General features: G+C 45.7%; 1 protein-coding gene across 5 annotated transcripts in view; it reads right to left on the bottom strand.

Annotated features, from left to right (window-relative positions):
* Positions 1–20,774, bottom strand: part of acbd4 (acyl-CoA binding domain containing 4) — a 123,376-nt gene that overhangs the window by 37,785 nt on the left and 64,817 nt on the right. For all 5 annotated transcript variants that reach the window (XM_078223948.1, XM_078223951.1, XM_078223947.1 and 2 more), the window contains one exon: positions 9,812–10,017. In XM_078223948.1, the coding sequence (XP_078080074.1) occupies positions 9,812–10,017 (206 nt within the window). The remainder of the gene's footprint in view (positions 1–9,811; positions 10,018–20,774) is intronic.

The raw sequence follows: 20,774 nt of genomic DNA, 5'->3' as shown, positions 1-20,774 counted from the left end.
AGAGACGGATCTTGCATGGTTATGTTAAATGACAAGCCACTTTTATGTTCCACAATAGGTACTTGTTTCTCTTCTGTAGGCCCCATGTTGATCCATATACCTCATGAATTGACCAAAGGTTTAATTTGGTTACATTGGATGATGACATTGAGGGGTTCTGTTGCATGGAAGGAGGGGAGAGGCTATGCTGATCAAGTGGGTTGCTTGTCCTGGATGCTGTCAAGTTTCTTAAGTGTTTCTTCAGTGTTGTTGGAACTGCACACATCCAGGAAAGTGGAGACTATTCCATCACACTCCTGACTCGAGCATCGTAGATGGTGGACAGGCTTTGGCGCATTGTCCTACTGGATACCAGAACCAGCTGGGCATTTGGAGAAGGTACAGTGTTCAGAAACGTTGCAAAGAAATTATTTTAACACATTTATAAATGTCCTACGTATAAAGAAAAAGTATAATTCCACTGTATAGCTGGTGCGTTTGGCTAAAGAGCTCGCTCACAGTGAAACTGACGACGCGTGAAATGTTTTCGGAGTGCAGGATGTAATTGCACATTTTGGCAAATGCAAGGTTCGCAAATTTTCAAGACAGCTTCAAATATTAATCTTTCATAGAATCATACAGTGCAGAAGAGGCCCTTCAGTCCTTCTCAATGTAATTTTAAAAAATGTTTCTTTTCACATATTTACGTCAGAATTTGTGAAACCAATTCCTTCAAAAAAAAATGAAAAGGTAAACTCCTTCAATTATTTAACCATTTTCTCCCAGGCTTTGGAGGCCATTAGGCCTCTAGCTAGTTCCCAGGCCTCTGCTAACGTCAGGCCCCAGCAAGTGAATAAGAAAGTGGGCTCTCCCTCTGGATTCTCTTTGCTAGATGTTTAAACGTAATTCACATTTGATAGGAGGCTATAAAGTTGTCAGCTCCTGGATGTTTTTACTGATTACTGCCTGCGATATTTACTAAACCAGGCATTAAAATGCTCAGCTCCTAGCAACAGTCTTTTTAAAAAAAAAACTGTAATAACATATTTTTCTCCCCCCACCAGAGTTACGAAGGACCAGAATTTAAATTGCTTACACTGAGACACACCCATTATTCAAATATACAAACACAACTCAGAAAGAATCACTGTGTAAACTTGTTAGACGTAATAATTACACACAGGCTCCGAATTGAAACACTGGAATCTGGCTGTGCCGGATTATATCAAAGAAGTGCTTTGTCCCAGAACCCATTCATATTTTATGCGTATAATCGATACCCGAATAAAGAACAACCAGAGGAAAATAATCTGTTGGGTTTAAAGGCTGGAATCTGGCTAATACGACTGCTATGTTCTGTCATGTATCGTAAGTGAATCTGCCAACACAAATCTCACCCTGAGGGTGCGGGGTGGAGGTGAGGTGCTGGGGTGGCAGGGGACAGATTTCCTCTGGGCATTAGGAACATGGCACAGATAATGAAAATCCACCTCTGTCTATTGAGATCATCATTATGTTTATCGTAGAGTGGACCTACAAAGTCGGTAGAAATAGCGAACAAAGGAAATCTGCTCCCTCGTCTTCAAACTGACACGCTGAATCTCCTCAAATACATTTTAAAAAATTCATCTATGGGATATGGCGTTGTTGGCTAGGCCAGCACTTATTGCTGTTCCCTGACTGCCCTCCATTTCAGAGGGCATTTTTCCGAGTCAAGCACGTTGTTGTGGGTCTGGGGTCACATGTAGGTCAGACCAGGTAAGGACGGCAGATTTCCTTCGCTAAAGGACATTAGTGAACCAGATGGGTTTTTGGGACAATTTACAATGATTTCATGGTCATCGTTAGACTTTTAATTCCAGAGTTTTTATTGAATTCAAATTTCACCATCTGGGATTCAAACCAGGGTCCCCAACCATCTTGCCCTGGGTCTCTGGCTTACCAGTCCAGTGACAAACCACTATGCCACTGCCTCCCCTATCCCGGCCTTGTCTAACGTGTTCCATGGTTCCAACTTGCTTCTTTGGTGTGCCAAATTGGTACCATCCCCACAACCTTCTGAGGGAAGATACTGCCATACTGTTAATCTTGGGGCTCTTAGGCAGGATTTGCCATCTTGGGGCAGGGTACAGAGGTCTGGGCAGCTCCTGGGTCCTGATCAAGTGTTTTGGGGGTGGGGGGTGTGAAACAGTCACTCATTCTGATTATGAGATAGGGAGGGTTAGGAATCCCATGCCTGCCTGGGGCTAAAGCGGGCAGGAAGGGCCAATGTCTAGAGTTGTGATCCCATCTACCTCCAGGCACAGAACTGGCTCCCCACCACCTGGCAAGAACCTGGAGACCAAGTGAAGAATCCCAGCTGGCCTCCTTTAATTGGCTTCAGCAGACTCTCATTGGACACTGTTGGCTATTTGCCATACACAGATGGTCGCCCTGCCGGTCCCCCTGGCCAGTCTTTACAAAAATGACCAAGAGGCGGGATGGAGCTGGGGAACCGGCATACTGTTCTATTCATACTGGACTATTCTTAGTTCCCACCCGCCTACAATCCTGGTCCTGGTGGGTTTGCACTTGCAGAGGGAGAATCTTGGAATCAAAGGATCCTTACAGTTCAGAAGAGTCTCCACCAACTCTCCATCTTAACCAGGCCCATCCCCCCACCCCACCCCCCACCCTATCTCTGTAACCCCACGTATTTATCCTGCTAATCCGCCAACCCACATATCTTGGACACTAAGGGCAACTTTGCATGGCCAATCCACTTAACCTGCACATCATTGGACTGTGGGAGGAAACCAGAGCACCCGGAGGAAACCCACGCAGACATGGGGAGAATGTGCAAACTCCACACAGACAGTCATCCAAGACCAGAATTGAACCTGGGTCCCTGGTGCTGTGAGGCAGCAGTGCTAACCATTCAGCCCATCATGCCTGCATTGACAAAATCCCACCCAGGCCCTATCCCCATATTGCTACAGATTTACCCTGCAAATCCCCCTGACACTAAAGGGTATTACGCCATGGCCAATCAACCAAAAGGATCGCAATAGACACCTACAGACGCTGAAAGATGCCCTCATAAGAACAGGATATGGCGCTCGACTTATCGATTGACAGTTCCGGCGCGCCACAACGAAAATCCACACCGATCTCCTTAGAAGACAAACACGGGACACGGCGGACAGAGTATCCTTCATCGTCCAGTACTTCCCCGGAGCGGAGAAGCTACGACATCTTCTCCGGAGCCTTCAACATGTCATCGGTGAAGAGGAACATCTTGCCAAGGCCATCCCCACACCCCCACTTCTTGCCTTCAAACAACCGCACAACCTCAAACAGACCATTGTCCGCAGCAAACTACCCAGCCTTCAGGAGAACAGTGACCACGGCACCACACAACCCTGCCACAGCAACATCTGCAAGACGTGCCAGATCATCGACATGGATGCCTTCATCTCACGTGAGAACACCATCCACCAGGTACACGGTACATACTCTTGCGACTCGGCCAACGTTGTCTACCTGATACGCTGCAGGAAAGGATGTCCTGAGGCATGGTACATTGGGGAGACCATGCAGACGCTATGACAACGAATGAATGAACATCGCTTGACAATCACCAGGCAGGAATGTTCCCTTCCAGTCGGGGAACATTTCAGCAGTCACGGGCATTCGGCCTCTGATCTTCGGGTAAGCGTTCTCCAAGGCAGCCATCACGACAGACGACAACGCAGAATCGCTGAGCAGAAACTGATAGCCAAGTTCCGCACACATGAGGACGGCCTCAACCAGGATCTTGGGTTCATGTCACACTATCTGTAACGACTTGCCTGGGCTTGCAAAATCTCACTATCTGTCCTGGCTGGAGACAATACATATCTCTTTAATCTGTGCTTGGCCCTCTCTCCATTCACATTGTCTGTACCTTTAAGACTTGATTACCTGTAAAGACTCACATTCCAACCATTATCTTGTAAATTGAGTTTGTGTCTTTATATGCCCTGTTTGTGAACACAAGTCCTCACTCACCTGATGAAGGAGCTTGAGACTCCAAAAGCTAGTGCTGCCAAATAAACCTGTTGGTGTTGTGAGACTTCTTACAATCAACCTAACCCACACATCTTTGGACTGTGGGAGGAAATCCCACGCAGACATGGGGAGAACGTGCAAACTCCACACAGACAGTGACCCGAGGCCGGAATTGAACACGGGTTCCTGGTGCTGTGAGACAGCAGTGCTAATAAATGATGAAACCGGCAAGCAGGCATTTGACTTATAGAACAGTAAATATTTAACCAGGATTGTGCAATTATCCTGCATTTGGGATAGAGGTGAATATACATACAACTGTGTCACGCTGATATGTGGGCCTGAAGGAAAACACAAAGCAGCCTAACCTAGTGCAGTATGCAGTGGTCTCACTCTCCAACCATTGGTTTGCAATCCAAGAGTAAGAGGAGCTTCCACTAGCCAGATGGAATGTGAGCTGAGGTCAGGAGATACCACGCAGCTTGCTCTTAGCTACAATCAGAATAGCAACTTGTGCCAAACCATGTATTTTTTATACTCACACTTCTTTAAAGATAATAGTCAGGGGAGGGGAGGAGGGGACAAGCTTGATTTAGGATTTATGGGAGCAGAGGCCAAACACCTGAGTCCCTCCTATAGCTCCAAGACTGGACAATGATCGCACATGCACCAACAAAGTCACTGCAACTGAAGGGCCATGTGAGGGTTCCCCATGTGCTATGGTGCACAGGAGTGTGGGTGTGCTGCTCAAGGGTGGGATGGAGTTGATCTATCAAGCTGTAATTATCGCGAGATTATTAATCCAGAAATTCAGCTAATGTTCTGGGGACCTGCTTTGGAACCCGCCGCGGCAGATGGTGGAATTCGAATTCAATAAAATATATCTGGAATTAAGAATCTACTGATGACCGTGAAACCATTGTTGATTGTCAGAAAAACCCATCTGGTTCCCTTTAGGGAAGGAAATCTGCCATCCTTACCTGATCTGGCCTACATGTGGCTCCAGAGCAATGTGACTGACTCTCAAATGCCCTCCAAGGGCAACTAGGGATGGGCAATAAATGCTGGCCAGCCAGCGGCACCCATGTCCCGTGAATGAATTAAAAAAAAACACAATAAGCATCTTCTCGTGAATATGTCTCCATTTGAACACAATCTCAGCCGTACAAAAGCGACTTGCATTTATTCAGCAACAATGAAAACAATTCCAATGTGTAAGGGAAAATGATGCCTTCTCAGGAAGGGAGAGATCAGGGGGTTGGGGAATTTGGTGGGGGCAGTGTGGAGGGAGCCAGAAAACTTGGTCAAAGGTCCAATTTTTGAAAAGATTTTCAAAGGAAGAGCATGGAACATTGAGAGATTTGGGATATTTTCAGAAGGCAAGAGTGAAGCAGCTGAAGTTTCCGCTCCCTGTATTGGACAAAGCCGAGAGGGGGTAGCACAAAACAGCCGGCAAAAGAACAGAACATTAAAGAGGACACGGGGTGGAAAGAGATTACAGAGATCGGTTGGGATAATCCACGAAGACGAATGAACATGAGCATTGCAAATTCTAAACATTCAAGGATGAGGATCCAATGTAGGGCAGCGGGCACTGGGTGAATGGGCTCAGCAGGGATAGGATTCAGGTGGCAGAGCTTTGGCAAGTGGAATTGATTGAGGCTGGTGTGGAGAGCATGAGGATGGTCAAGTCTAGAGGTGACCGAAGAACATTTAAGGGTTTCAGTGGCGCAAACGTTATTATGGAGTTGAAAATAAGCAGTCATTGTCAAGAAGAGGATATAAGATCTTGGCGGCACAGGAGTAGAGTTTGTGGTGGGCAAGTTTTGACTTATCCAACTAAGTCTAAGGCAGCCAAGAGATCAAGAGCAGTGGTTCGGTGGTGGGGCATAGGGGCAGTCAATAGCTTACATGTGGAAGTTGTTCTGTGCTTGCAAATAATGTTAGAATCATAGAATCCCTACAGTGCAGAAGGAGGCCATTCGGCTCATCGAGTCTGCACTGACCACAATCCTACCCAGACGCTATTCCCATAATCCCACATATTTATCCTGCTAATCCCCCTGACATGAGGGTCAATTTATCATGGCCAATCAACCTAACCCACACATCTTTGGACTGTGGGAGGAAACCGGAGCACCCAGAGGAAACCCACACAGACACGGGAAGAATGTGCAAACTCCACACAGACAGTGACCCGAGGCCGGAATTGAACTCGGGTCCCTGGCACTGTGAAGCAGCAGTGCTAACCACTGTGCCGCCCATGTTGTCAAGGGACATGGATGTAAAGGAGGAGACACATTAAGGATAGATCCTTGGGAAACACCAGTGGTGAATGGTGTAAGGGAATGAATGAAATACATTGCTGGACATATTCACGCCACAAGGAATCAGGAATGCAACCAGGCGAGGGTACTGTTACACAGCTGGACGGTGAAGGTGAGCCTTTGGAAGGATAGTAATAAAATTATCTCTGATTCATTAAACAGATATCCAAACATTGTTCCCCAGCAATTTCTAACATGAATCTTTCACCTAAATCACCATTAATCATCTCAGTGAATTCTTGAGACAAAACACCTTAATACCATTTGTTCAAGCTCCAGCACACTTGCTGAGCACAAACGTTCTTATTTCGAGGTTAAAATCAGTTACAGACCACTTCAAAGCAGTACTGGTGTTGCTACCATCTGGAACTCTTTTGGTAGATTAGATTTGGGGTTAGTAGCATCTATGAGCCAGCTCCCAGTGATTCCACTACTGAATATAGCTCAGCGATGAGCAACCTGGGCTAGTGAGTGGGCGCATGAGTGACCCTCCTTCATCTCGGTGAGGCCACAAGATTGAAATTGGGCTTGTTCACTAACCACGACCCCATGAAGAAGATTAAATACATTAAGTACATATTTTGTAACGAGTTATAGAGAATGCTTAATTATTCCTGTCTTAATAGAACTGATAAAAAAATAAATATTGACTGAGGGAGTCCACGGCTCACACAATTAATGTTGTGTGCAATCAGCACACATAAGAACATGGGAATTAGGAGCGGGAGTGGACAATTCAGCCCTTCGAGCCCACTCCGCCATTTAACATGATCATGGCTGATCTTATCCTGGTCTCAACTCCACTTTCCTGCCTGCTCCCCATATCTCGCTTTTCATCAGAAACATATCCATCTCTTTCTTGAATCTGTTGATTGATTCAGTCTCCACTGCATCTCACTTCACCTGCCCTTACTTTGTGTGTGCATCACTTCAGCCATTGGTAGGAAATCAGCAGGACATGGCAACCCTGCGTGTGGACACCGGTCAACAAAATGTCTTGTTGGGCCGCAGTCTGAACCCAGATGGTTGCATGTGGCCCCCCCTGAGCTGCAGGTTGCCCACCACTGCTCTTGCTTCATTATCCCAGCAGCAGGATTTAGTCACGTACACTCTGGGGCGGGTGTTCACAGACGCCGCTGTTCCTGACTCCAGCCTAAACAACTGCCAATATAAAAGCAGCTTTGGCTGTGGACTTTGGCCATAATATAGTCTGAAAGAAGATTTAGCAAGGGGGTCAAAACCAATCCCAATAAATGATCTCCCATCTCAAGAAAGGGGCAAACTGCTGTATTAAATTTGTAGTCAATGAACTTGATAAAATGCTGTTGCATAGAGACGTTTAACTCCTGTCTAATTTGACTCATTTCCACTGCTAAACATCCAATCTTTTGGGGTCAGTGATTTCCTTTTGAATTTGTGAAAAAAAGTCAAAATATTTTCACTGTTTTCTCATCAAAAACCCAACTTGGAGACGTGCCTATTGTATCCAGGATGTCAGCACCATGTTGAGGTCACTGATATATCTCGGCCTATCAGGAGCAGGAGGACAGGCTGTGAAATTTTGTTTTTATTTTAAGAGCCCCAGAACGATCTTTAGAAACTGCTGTGAGGAGTACATTATTTATACAGGAGGAAATGTCAGCCTTTTATACCGAGTTAGCTGTGGAACAATGACTGCAGTGCAAGTGACACCATTAATTGTACTGATAGTGCCCTAAAGACTGAGGCAATCAATCAATCAAAGGTTGACTCAGGTCACGCACTTAATGACTGTTTACTAACTGCAAAATTGCAACCACTCCCCTTGTGCATTGTCATCAGTCGGCAGTTGTCGATGCTCATGCTCCATTCTTCTTTGTCACAATGGGTGGCATTTCTTAAGCCAGTGACCTGAGGCTTGCCATTGTGCTTTGGACTGCCCTCTCATTGATGTTATATACTTGCAGGTTGTGGACATGGTTGCTCATTCAAGGATCACCTCATTTGCCTCTTGATGGCACTTTTTCCCTTGAGGATCCACCACCTCCTGGCACTTATCTACCCAAAAGTGCCGACACTTTCTGGAGGTGGTGAATGATAGAATCCCTACAATGCAGAAGGAGGCCATTCGGCCCATAAGACCATAAGGAATATGAGCAGAATTAGGCCATTCGGTCCATCAATTCTGCTCCACCATTCAATCATGGCTGATACGTTTCTCAACCACATTCTCTCGCTTTTACCCCGTAACCTTTGATCCCCTTATCAATCAAGAACCTATCTATCTCTCTTAGCTACACTCAATGGCCTGGCTTCCACAGCCTTCTGTGGCAAAGAATCCCATTAAATCTGCACCGATTCACTGACATAGCATCTGACCCAGGCCTACCTCATCTCCGTAACCCCCACTAATCCCCCGAACCTGCACATCTTTGGACACTAAGGGGAGATTTATCATGGCCAATCCACCTAACCCGCAAATCTTTGGACTGTGGAAGGAAACCGGAGCACCCGGAGGAATCCTATGCAGACACAGAGAGAACATGTGAACTCCACACGGACAGTCATCTAAGGCTCGAATTGAACCCAGGTCCCTGGCGCTGTGAGGCAGCAATGCTAACCACTGTGCCACCTTGCTATTTAACTGCTACATGGCATCACATTTCACCATTCAAAGGGAGTGCTGAGCACTGTTAGGACAGTGCAGGTTTTAAATCCTGCAGACAATCTCTAATAACTTTTGTTATCCCACCTTCATAGAGATAGGGAAGTGACAACTTCCAAAGGATGTGACAACATAGGGAAGTGACAATAAGATAGGGGTGACATGGTGGCACAGTGGTTAGCACTGCTCCCTCACAGCACCAGGGACCCGGGTTCAATTCTAACCTTGGGTAACTGTCTGTGTGCAGTTTGCACATTCTCCCTGTGTCTGCGTGGGTTTCCGCTGGGTGCTCTGGTTTCCTCCCACAGTCCAAAGATGTGTAGGTTAGGTGGATTAGCCATGGTAAATGTATGGGGTACAGGGAAGGGGGGGGGGGGGGGGGGGGAGGGGGCTTGGGTAAGATGCTCTTTTGGAGAGTCAGTGCAGACTTGATGGGCTGAAAGGCCTCCTTCTGCATGTAGGGATTCCATGGACAGCAATAAACAGATTCCTCATTTTTACCACTTTTAAAGAGTGAATAGATAAGCGATTAACTAGAATCTAATGCTAAGACCCTTTAATATGATATGGGTGAATAATGATCAATTATTTAGCTTGACTATTATTTTTAAAATCCTTATTATTTACGTTTTAACCATGTTCAAAATGACTTTTATTTTTAAACAGCAAAGGCTCCTAATTTTCTGAATTTTTAGATCAATTTTTCCATCGCTGATTTTCATTTTTCTTTTTACACCAAAAATAAAACTTGGAAAATCTTCCTTTGAGACTGGTTAGTTAAACTGGCAATAAAAGCAGAATTTATGAAGCTTCATCAAAATTATTTGGGTACCTGAGATGCTGTCAGGTCCTCCAGTTTACTGAGTCGCTGCAACACTGACTGCATGTCCTCCTGTAGATGCTGAATAACTCCCGCAATCTTATCATCGAGGGTAATTACACTCTTTTCTTGGTGTCCCCTTCTTTCACTGGTCTCTGCGTTGCTGCCGGGACTGTTTCTACGTCTCCATGAGTTTTCACCTTGAACTTGCTGTAGGCCTGTTGTGGTGAAGAAACACCTTTTGAGTACAGTTTGTATACGGCAGCTATCAAAACAAAGTATGAACAGAACTACAGGACACAAGTATAAAACTAACCAGCCTCAAATTGGATCAGTGAATTTCTAATTTCCTTCCCCAGCCAACAGTGGGACAAAATTCTACAAAAATAGTCCAACAAGCTAAATTTCCTTCAAACCTGTGTAGCCACACAAGTTTTTAAAACTATTACTTATTGTATATGGGCATCGCTGGCTGGACCAGCATTTATTGCCCATTCTCATTTCCCCGAGAATGGGGTGGTGAGCTGCCTTCTTGAACCACTGCTGGTGTATGTATACCCACAATGCTGTTGGGGAGGGAGTTCCAGGAGATATTGACCCAGCAACAGTGAAGGAACAGCAATATATTTCTAAGTCAGGATGGCAAGTGACTTGGAAGAGAACTTTCAAGTGGTGGCGGCGTTTCCAGTTATCTGCTGCTCTTGTCCTTCTAGATGGTCGTGGCTGAGAGTTTGGAAGGTGCTGCCTAAAGAACCCTGCAGTGATTCTTGTAGATGTTACACATGGCTCCCACTGTTCAACAGAGGTGGAGGCATTGAATGTTTGTGGAAGGGGTGCCAATCAAGCGGGCTGCTTTGTCCTGGATGGTGTCAAGCTTCCCGAGTATTGTTGGAGCTGCACTCATCCAGGCCAGTGGAGAGTGTTCTATTACACTCCTGACTTATGCCTTGTAGATAATGGACAGGGTTTGGGGAGTCAGGAGGTGAGTTATTCGCTGCAGAATTCCTAGCCACTGACCTCTGGCAGCCACAGTATTTATATGGCTGGTCCAGTTCAGTTTCTGATCAAGGGTAATCCCCCAGGATGTTGCTAATGGGGGATTCAGCGATGGTAATGCCATTGAATGTCAAGGGGTGATGGTTAGATGCTCTCTTGTAGGAAATGGTTGTTGCCTGGCACTTGTGTGGCACGAATATTACTTGCTACATGTCAGCCCAAGCCTGGATATTGTCCAGGTCATGCTGCATTTGGACATGGACAGCTTCAGTATCTGAGAAGTCTCAAATGATATCTAGCTTTGTGCAGTCTTCAGAGAACATCCCTACTTCTGATCTTATGATGGAAAGAAGGTCATTGATGAAACATCTGGTGAGAAGTTAGGATTATAGAAACAGATGTCCCGATAGTATTTGGCCCCAATAGGCGAGAAGGTGGTGCACTGGTAATGTCGCTGGACTAGGAATCCAGAGGCCAGGCTAATGCACTGGATTCAGGCTTTCAAATCCATCATGGCAGCTGGTGGAATTTAAATTCAATTCACAAAATCTGGAATTGAACACTCACCTCAGTAATGATTTGATTTGATTTATTATTGTCACATGTATTAGTATACAGTGAAAAGTATTGTTTCTTGTGAGCTATACAGACAAAGCATACCGTACATAGTGAAGGAAAGGAGAGAGTGCAGAATGTAGTGTTACAGTCATAACTAAGGTGTAGCGAAAGATCAACTTAACGTGAGGTAGATCCATTCAAAAGTCTGACGACAGCAGGGAAGAAGCTGTTTTTGAGTCGGTTGGTACGTGTCCTCAGACTTTTGTATCTTTTTCCCGATGGAAGAGAGTATGTCTGGGTGTGTGGGATCCTTGATTATGCTGGCTGCTTTTCCAAGGCAGCGGGAAGTGTAGACAGTATCAATGGATAGGGGGTTATGGATATGGTTCTATGGTACAGAATTCCCTAAAAGTGACGTCACAGGTGGATAGGGTCGTAAAGAGTGCCTTTGGTACATTGGCCTTTATAAATCGGAGTATCGAGTATAATAGTTGGAGTGTTATGGTAAGTTTATATAAGGCATTGGTGAGGCCAAATTTAGAGTATTGTGTACAGTTTTGGTCACCTAGTTACAGGAAGGATGTAAATAAGATTGAAAGAGTGCAGAGAAGGTTCACAAGGATGTTGCCGGGACTTGAGAAGCCGAGTTACAGAGAGAGATTGAATAGGTTGGGACTTTATTCCCTGGAGCATAGAAGAATGAGGGGAGATTTGATAGAGGTGTGTAAGATTTTGATGGGTATAGATAGAGTGAATGCAAGCAGGCTTTTTCCACTGAGGCTAGGGGAGAAAAAAACCAGAGGGCATGGGTTAAGGGTGAAAGGAGAAAAGTTTAAAGGGAATATTAGGGGGGGCTTCTTCACGCAGAGAGTGGTGGGAGTGTGGAATGAGCTACCGGATAAAGTGGTAAAGTGGTAGTGCCATTGAATGTCAAGGGGTGATGGTTAGGTGCTCTCTTGTAGGAGATAGCCGTTGCCTGGCACTTGTGTGGCACTTTTAACATTTAAGAAAAACTTGGACTGGTTCATGGATGAGAGGGGTGTGGAGGGATATGGTCCAAGTGCATGTCAGTGGGACTAGGCAAAAAATGGTTCGGCACAGACAAGAAGGGCCAAAAGGCCTGTTTCTGAGCTGTAATTTTTCTATGGTTCTATGGGTTATTTTTCGTGATGGACTGGGCTTCATTCACATCCCTTTGTATGACGACCATTTATCATCAATTGTCGAAAACATCTGGTTCATGTCCTTTGGGGAAGGGAAATCTGCCGTCCTGACCTCACCTGGCTTACATGTGACTCCAGACCCATGGCAGTGTGGTTAACTCTTAATTGCCAGCTGGCCAGGGAAGACACTCAGTTCATGGGTAATTAGGGATGGACAACGAATGCTGACCTCACAACTGACGCACATCCCATGAAAGAATGTCGCCTTTGTGGAAATATCATCAGTGGAAAATAGTTGCCAGGGTTAAATGATGAGGTGTAAACGTAAAGAAATATTCTGGTGCTTTCCCCCGCTATCTGTGGTGGTCAAAGGGCAATTTTGCAGATTGTGTGGATAGATATGTGGAACTGATTGCAAATGATTTGCAGAAGGGGCAACCAAAGGGGTCAACCAAAGAATTATCTCACATTCTGCACGTCCTGATGCTTGTTTAACTATAGTAAGGGGACTCCAGCAGTGTAGTGTTTATGGTATTGAACTAACACCCCAGTGGGGAGTTCAAATTCCACCATGACAATCTAGGAGTATGTAATATGAAGTGGGCTGGCACCATAATCTGGTCATAAAAACCCAACTGGTTCACCATGGATCATAGAATCTCTACAGTGCAGGAGGTGGCCACTCAGCCCATTGTGCCTGCACCGACAACAATCCCACCCAGGCCCCGTCACCCCACATATTTACCCTGCTAATCCCCCTGACACTGAGGCGCAATTCAGCATGGCCAATCCACCTAACCCGCACATCATTGGACTGTGGGAGGAAACCCATGCAGACACGAGGAGAACGTGTGGAGTTTACACGGTCACCCAATGCTAGAATTGAACCCGGGTCCCTGGCGCTGTGAGGCAGCAGTGCTAACCACTGTGCCACAATCTTGCCATTTTCACTATGTGTGGCTCTAGTTCAACACTGTACGGCTGACTGTTAGTGCCCTCTGAAGTAAGCTAACAAGCCACTCAGTACGTTGCACATGAATGGCCAATTCAGTGCTACCTTGTCACTGTTGTCCATATCCTGAGGACAGATCTAACAAAAAATACCTCCAATCAGTCAACTTGTACTTTAGTCTGCCACTTCCAACTCCCTCTGTAATTCTATTCCATATTCTGATCTTAAACTGCACTCTTCACAGTTCTACACATTATCAGCTTAACCACAGTTTACCATTTTAGTGTAACCACCATGCAGGAAATCCTTCACTTACTGGTGCTGTTGCCCCCAACATGAAACAAAGTACTACAGTGCAAAGAATGAAATCACAACTCTTTTTTTGCAAAACTTCTAAAAATACGCTCTATAATTGTACTTCTGAACATTGACTTTATATTTTTATGGGCGCAATGAACTTGCTATTTTAGGTGTTGGTTCTCACGAGCTTCTGATGGATCAGTTGGAGTGACAGATAGAGGTAGCAAAGTGATTACGTTCCAACACCAAGGTAAAACGCTGCAGATGCCATAAATAAAAACAGAAACTGCTGGAAATACTCAGCAGGTCAGGCAGCGTCTGTGGGGAGAAACAAGAGTTAATGTTTGAGGTTACAGACCCAGATGCTGCCTGACCTGCTGAGTATTTCCAGCATTTTCTATTTTTATTATAATCATTTTTAGTGCACTAATTAATAACCAAGGGACATTTATCAAATCCTACCATGGTTTGAATTGGCTTGTTTGTCTTGAGGGGCATGATTCTTGCTTGCCGACTCATTAGCTGGCAGGCGAAACCACCCTTCCCCGCAACCACCCCCCCCCCCCCCCCCCGACCCCGCCTTGCCAAAACAAGATTCCACCCTCTGTACCTTCCCTATAAAATCATTTAATTGCATTAAATATTGCAGCACGACTAGATCAACCCTCCACCATCTAAACTCAAGACAATAAAGCCATGATATGGAGTTACCGGCGTTGGACTGAGGTAGGCATAGTAAGTAATCTCACAACACCAGGTTAAAGTCCAACAGGTTTATTTGGTAGCATTAGCTGTCGGAGTGCCGCTCCTTCATCAGGCAAGTGCCTCATCAGGCACTCACCTGATGAAGGAGCGGCGCTCCAAAAGCTCGTGCTACCAAATAAACCTGTTGGACTTTAACCTGGTGTTGCGAGACTACTTACCAAGACAATAAAAGTCAAATTTATGCAACTTTCATCATAATTTAACCATTTAAGCATCTATTCTCCCGAAACAGCGCTGTACCCTGTGCCAAAATCAGTTTGAACTTCCAAGGATGCAGTACCCAAAACTGAACACACTACTCCTGATGGAGCCTGACCAGGGTTCTAGACAACTGCAGCCCAACCTCCTCCCCTTTATAGGCCAGGCCCCTTGAGATAAAAGGCCAACATTCCGTTAACCTTTTAGATTGCTTTTTAGATCTGTCTACTTGGTCTGTAAAATCACTTTGCTTCCCTACAGCACTTAATTTCTCACCTAATGGAAAGCAGCCCAATTTGTCTTTTGGTTCATTCTGATGAAAATGCACCGCACACCCCCTCGAGTCTGACGTACCCTTCCTGAGGAACAGCGTGACAATAACACCATTCTCCAGATAGGAGTCTGGCCGAGGCTCGATACAACAAAAGTGCTGCCTCCTCACCTTAGACTTCCAATGCCCTTGAGAGAAAGCCGAAAATTCCATTAGCCATTTTGATTACACCCTGCACCTTTTTGCGCTTGGGGCATCCATATCTTTTTTACACCATCTCAGCTCCTGATCTAACACCATCAAGAAAATGTTTCAAATTGCAAATTAAGTAAGGGGAACGTTAGCCTTCAGCTCACTCACCTGACTTGAGAGAAAGTGATACCAACACTATGTGAGTCTTGCTCTCTTTCCCACCAGTAAATATCCTCAATTAAACAAGTTGAGCTTTCAAGCCTTGGCTTTAAAAACATGTGCCTTAAAAATGATCTTTCTCGCCTCCGGTTTTTCCCGAAGGCATCAATTTATAACGAGGAACAGATCGTTGGGCGAGGGCGCCACGGTGACAACAGTGGTTAGTACTGCTTGAGAATGATCAATGAACTCCTCACAAACCATGACCCCGGGGCTTCCATGGTCTCTAAGGATTGGCGAATCCTTGGGTAACTGGCTGCTTGTCTTTGGAGGCTGAACGTGCATTACAAACACACTGTGAAGTATATATAACCAAAGTCCTTTCTTTATGCGTGACTGCCTCTTCTGAGTGGAAATTCCTGAAGCAATTGCAGAACATTTGGTCCTCACCCAGGCCTCCCAACAGAAAATCTTGAATATTATAAAGCAGATTGAGAGAACTTTATCGACTTTGAGCAATTCTCCATTCACCGTGTTGTTCAATGAAAAGTAAAACGCCGTATTCTCAAAATATTTTGTTTTGCTGAATTGGTTATCAAATGAAGCAGCTTGATTTTTTAAAAAAAGAAACCAAGGACTCATTGCAAAAAGATTGTGCCCATCTGTAACAGTAATCAGAAGCAGCTGCAATATCTCTTCCACATCAGTGAAACTCAGTCAAGTGTTAGATGAATAGAAGCAAGGGGCTGAAGCAATTCTCAAAAATTCTGATTTCAGTGACAAGTCAAATTTCAACGCTACGATTCATCACCAGTTCACATGGAGAATTAATATTAATGGGCGGTGCACAATAGGACATCGGATGATATAGTTACGGAACCATCAACAGCACAAAAGGAGGCCATTTGGACCACTGAAGCCATGTTAGCTCCCTGCAGAGCTATCCAGTCAGTCCCACTCCCCTGCTCTACTCCATAGCCCTGTATGTTTATTTCCTTCAAGTGTTCGGGCAGTTTCTTTTTAAAACCGTTGATTTTTTTCTGCTTCCGCCACCCTCGTAGGCAGCGAGTATCAAGTCATTGCCACTTGTGTAAAAAGGTTCTCCCTCACACTCCCCCTGCATTTCTTGTTTCCATTTCTACTACCCTTGGGGCAGAATTTTATGCTCCCCCCCCAAGGTAGGTTCTGAAGCGGGGAGGCGAGGGGGGGGGGGGGGGGCGGTTGTAAAATTGATGGAATTCCCCATGGGAATCCGCCCAAGCCAGACACAATTTCACCCTTGGATGGGCAGAGCTTTGGGCGGGAAACTCACCCTTTCATCTATTAAGGCCCTTACGTGGCCATTTGATGGCCGTTTCCCACCCATGCTCAATTTTTAGTGGGAAACATAGGAAAAAGCTTTTCCCAATTTTGGGCTGGAAGTAGGGTGTTGGGCGCTTCAGCCTGAAAGCACATTCAGAGTTGGGGCATCTCCCTTCCTGGACCTTGAAGTTCTGAGCCTGTCTCCTGCACTGGACTGCCCTTTCGTCTCGATGGCCCCTCCCTCCCAACCCCTGACCCTCCAGAGCATTCCCTAACCCTTGTGACCATTGGGACTTACCTTTGGAATGGTCTGGGAACTTAGTTCCCAGTGCGCTGCAGTTCCACTTCTGGCCACTGCAAATGCCATGTCTGGCCAGGTTGGCGATCTGTCGGCCAAGCAGATTGGCTGACAGCTCTCATGTGTGAGGTTTCTTTCCAAGGCCGGCGCAAGTCCTGCCTACTGCCAATCAACGCTAAATTAAGCGTCAAATGGCAGTGGCCTTCTGAAAGTCAGCGGTAGCACGTTACGCCATCCCAAGAGTCAATGCAAGTGCCAATCGCTCACCATTCCTAAAATTCTACTCTTGTAGGCAGCAAATCACCACCACTCATTGTGTAAAAAAGTTCACTGGTCCTGCGTTTCTTACCCACAACTTAAATTTGTGTTCCCCCTTGTCCTTGTGCCACCAGCCAATGAAAACAGTTTTTTCTTGAATACTGTGGTAGCCCCCCCCTTAAAGGGGGCGTGCATCGAAAGGGTCATGTGACCCAATCGCCCAATGGGGAATGAGTGTGGGGATCTCGGGGCAGATATGGCTTTTGCAACCAGATTGATCCTCGGGCTGAGAATGAACACATTGGGCGGCACGGTAGCACAGTGGTTAGCACTGCTGCTTCACAGCTCCAGGGTCCCGGGTTCGATTCCCGGCTCGGGTCACTGTCTGTGTGGAGTTTGCACATTCTCCTCGTGTCTGCGTGGGTTTCCTCCGGGTGCTCCGGTTTCCTCCCACAGTCCAAAGATGTGCGGGTTAGGTTGATTGGCCAGGTTAAAATAAAAATAAAAAATTGCCCCTTAGAGTCCTGGGATGCGTAGGTTAGAGGGATTAGTGGGTAAAATATGTGGGGGTCGGGCCTGGGTGGGATTGTGGTCGGTGCAGACTCGATAGGCCGAATGGCCTCCTTCTGCACTGTAGGGTTTCTATGATTCTATGATTATAGCACTCTGCGTGTAGTTGTAAATAGTAATGGACCCGTTATTGTTTGTCAGCTAACTGGTCAACCCCAGTTATTACATTCACAACACTGGCGATGAGGAAAACGATGGCAACTCAGATTGCAACAAAAAATTGGAAGCAAAGTTCATTTGCAAGAGTTGTGGAACAAGTCCACTCAAGTCCAGCCTGCAAAACAAGAAAAAGTAGACATGCCTGTCTTTGGAAAATTAGAAACTTTTGACGCTGCTACAGAAGACTGTGTACAGTACGTGGAGCATTTAGAAATTTTTTCTGTGCTAATGAAATAATGGGGTGAGGGGGGTGGATAAGAAAAAAGATGATAATGCCAACTACCTGTGAGAACCAGATGTATAACTTGATCCAAAGTTTAATGTCCCCAGATGCTCCCGACACAAAAATATTTGCAGAGCTCATTGAGCTAGCAAAGGGGCATTAATCCTAAGACTTCAGTAATGTTATAAAGATACAAATTTAACTCCATGGGGTGAGCCCCAGGGGAGACGACTGCAGCCTTTGTAGCAAGGCTAAGACAAATCAGAGCATTGCGACTTGGGTCAGCATTGAACAACATGTTATGGGACCGATTGGTATGCGGTGTAAACAATGCATGGTGTAGCAAAGAAAGAACAAAGAACAGTACAGCACAGGAAACAGGCCCTTCGGCCCTCCAAGCCTGTGCCGCTCCTTGGTCCAACTAGACCAATCGTTTGTATTCCTCCATTCCCAGGCTGCTCATGTGACTATCCAGGTAAGTCTTAAACGATGTCAGCGTGACTGCCTCCACCACCCTACTTGGCAGCGCATTCCAGGCCCCCACCACCCTCTGTGTAAAAAACATCCCTCTAATATCCGAGTTATACTTCGCCCCTCTCACCTTGAGCCCGTGACCCCTCGTGAACGTCACTTCTGATCTGGGAAAAAGCTTCCCACCGTTCACCCTATCTATCCCCTTCATAATCTTGTACAGCTCTATTAGATCTCCCCTCATTCTCCGTCTTTCCAGGGAGAACAACCCCAGTTTACCCAATCTCTCCTCATAGCCAAGACCCTCCATACCAGGCAACATCCTGGTAAACCTTCTCTGCACTCTCTCTCTCACGTCTCCACGTCCTTCTGGTAGTGCGGCGACCAGAATTGGACAGAAGTAATTTTAATCTGTACTTTATCTGTGAAACTGGGCATTGCGGAGAATAACCCACTGAACAGAACCATAGTTAGTGGAGTGTTCTGCGACCTGCGGCATCCCAAGACCAGATGGGACAAATGCCGCCCCTGACTTAGGGAGACGCAGGACTGGTACCTTGTGCGTCTGTTTTACTGTTAATTAATGTTTTACTGTTAAGACAGAAATTAGCAGAAGTACTTGTCTTGGACAGCGGAACTCTTGTGTTCACAAGAGCCAAATTCCAGAACATAATATTTAATGCTGATGGGTCGACGCTCGAGAATCAGGTTGAACCTGGTTGTTCCAAATTTGGCGAAGAGGGTGGAGACAAGGCAGAGTTGCCAGAAAAGGAACCAAGATTCGTCAGCAGTGGAAAGAGCATTTGAGATGGACAATCCAATTTTCGTTAAAAATTTTGCAAATGAACCAAGTTAGGTCCAGGGGTTGTTGTGGGCAGGACAGGGCCAATGCCCTATATTGTAAAAGACCTGAGAAATTCAGGAAACATTGAACAGGCAGGTGGGGGTGGCACAGTGGCTAGCACTGCTGCCTCACAGTGCCAGGGACCAGGGTTCGATTCCCAGCTTGAGTCAATGTCTGTGTGGAGTTTGCACGTTCTCCCCGTGTCTGTGTGGGTTTCCTCCGGGTGCTCCGGTTTCCCCTCTCAGTCTGAAAGATGTGCTGGTTAGGTGCATTGACCCAAACAGGTGCCGGAGTGTGGCGACTAGGGGAATTTCACAGTAACTTCATTGCAGTGTTAATGTAAGCCTTACTTGTGACTAAGAAATAAACTTTACTTAAATAGTTTATAATTTGTATTTCAAGCACCTTGGTGTGGCAAATTGATCCACAAACTCTGATAAGTTAGACATATTGGCACCTGTACATCTTACTCGCAGTTAAAATGAAAAAAGAAGCACTATCGACTGAATTGTTTTTGACTCCTGGTCGGTGGCAGCCATTTTGTAGTCTTCTCCCAGTCTCTGTTCTGCTCCAGTGACTTAATGGATGGGATCCGCAGCCGTGAGCTGCACCCACTTTCATTCGTCGCTTGCACACAGCTCCAACGTGCAGTCTGAAGGGCAGTGCTGCGTAACTTGTCTTCTGTCAGCTTGCCTCTAATCAGCGGTTCCAAATTGGGGAAGCAGAGTGTGATGGCATGGTGCCAGCAAGTGTGAAGCTATTTCTCCAGCACATCAGTAAAGCTCTCCCTTAACACCAGTGCAGTTATAATGCAGCAACGCGTAGAAAGCTCAACCACGGTTTAAAAATTACATCGAAAGGGGCTGTTATTGCCTCGGTGTGTTTTGTTCAGGCTACTTCATAAACCTGCTGCAGCACGAACTCTTTGAACCCTGATGGTAAATCCAAGCAGCAGCAGCTATTGCTGACTGCGTACTTCTCTATTTATTTTTCATCCTTAATCGTAACGTTCAGTAGAACAATCCTAATATTGTTAGGAGCAGCGCAATAGATGACATAAAACAAGACTGTGACACTATAGTCACATTGTTGTCTGCTCCTCTCCCAGGGCAATTTAACGTGTGTGAATAATTCCCTCATCCACCAGCAAGCAATCCTCTGCTCTCATAATGGAGGTTTCAATAAGACTAGGCCAAGCCTTATCTAATGAACCATTTCACAATTACTTGATCATTCTGTGACCTTTGTCACCACAACACAAGCAGGGAATAAAAACAGTAAAACAGACGCACAAGG

The sequence above is a fragment of the Mustelus asterias genome, chromosome 11 (genome assembly GCF_964213995.1).
Source record: "Mustelus asterias chromosome 11, sMusAst1.hap1.1, whole genome shotgun sequence".
Classification (NCBI taxonomy): domain Eukaryota; kingdom Metazoa; phylum Chordata; class Chondrichthyes; order Carcharhiniformes; family Triakidae; genus Mustelus; species Mustelus asterias.
The sequence above is the reverse complement of the archived record's forward strand: the minus strand, read 5'-3'. Positions and strand labels throughout refer to the sequence as shown.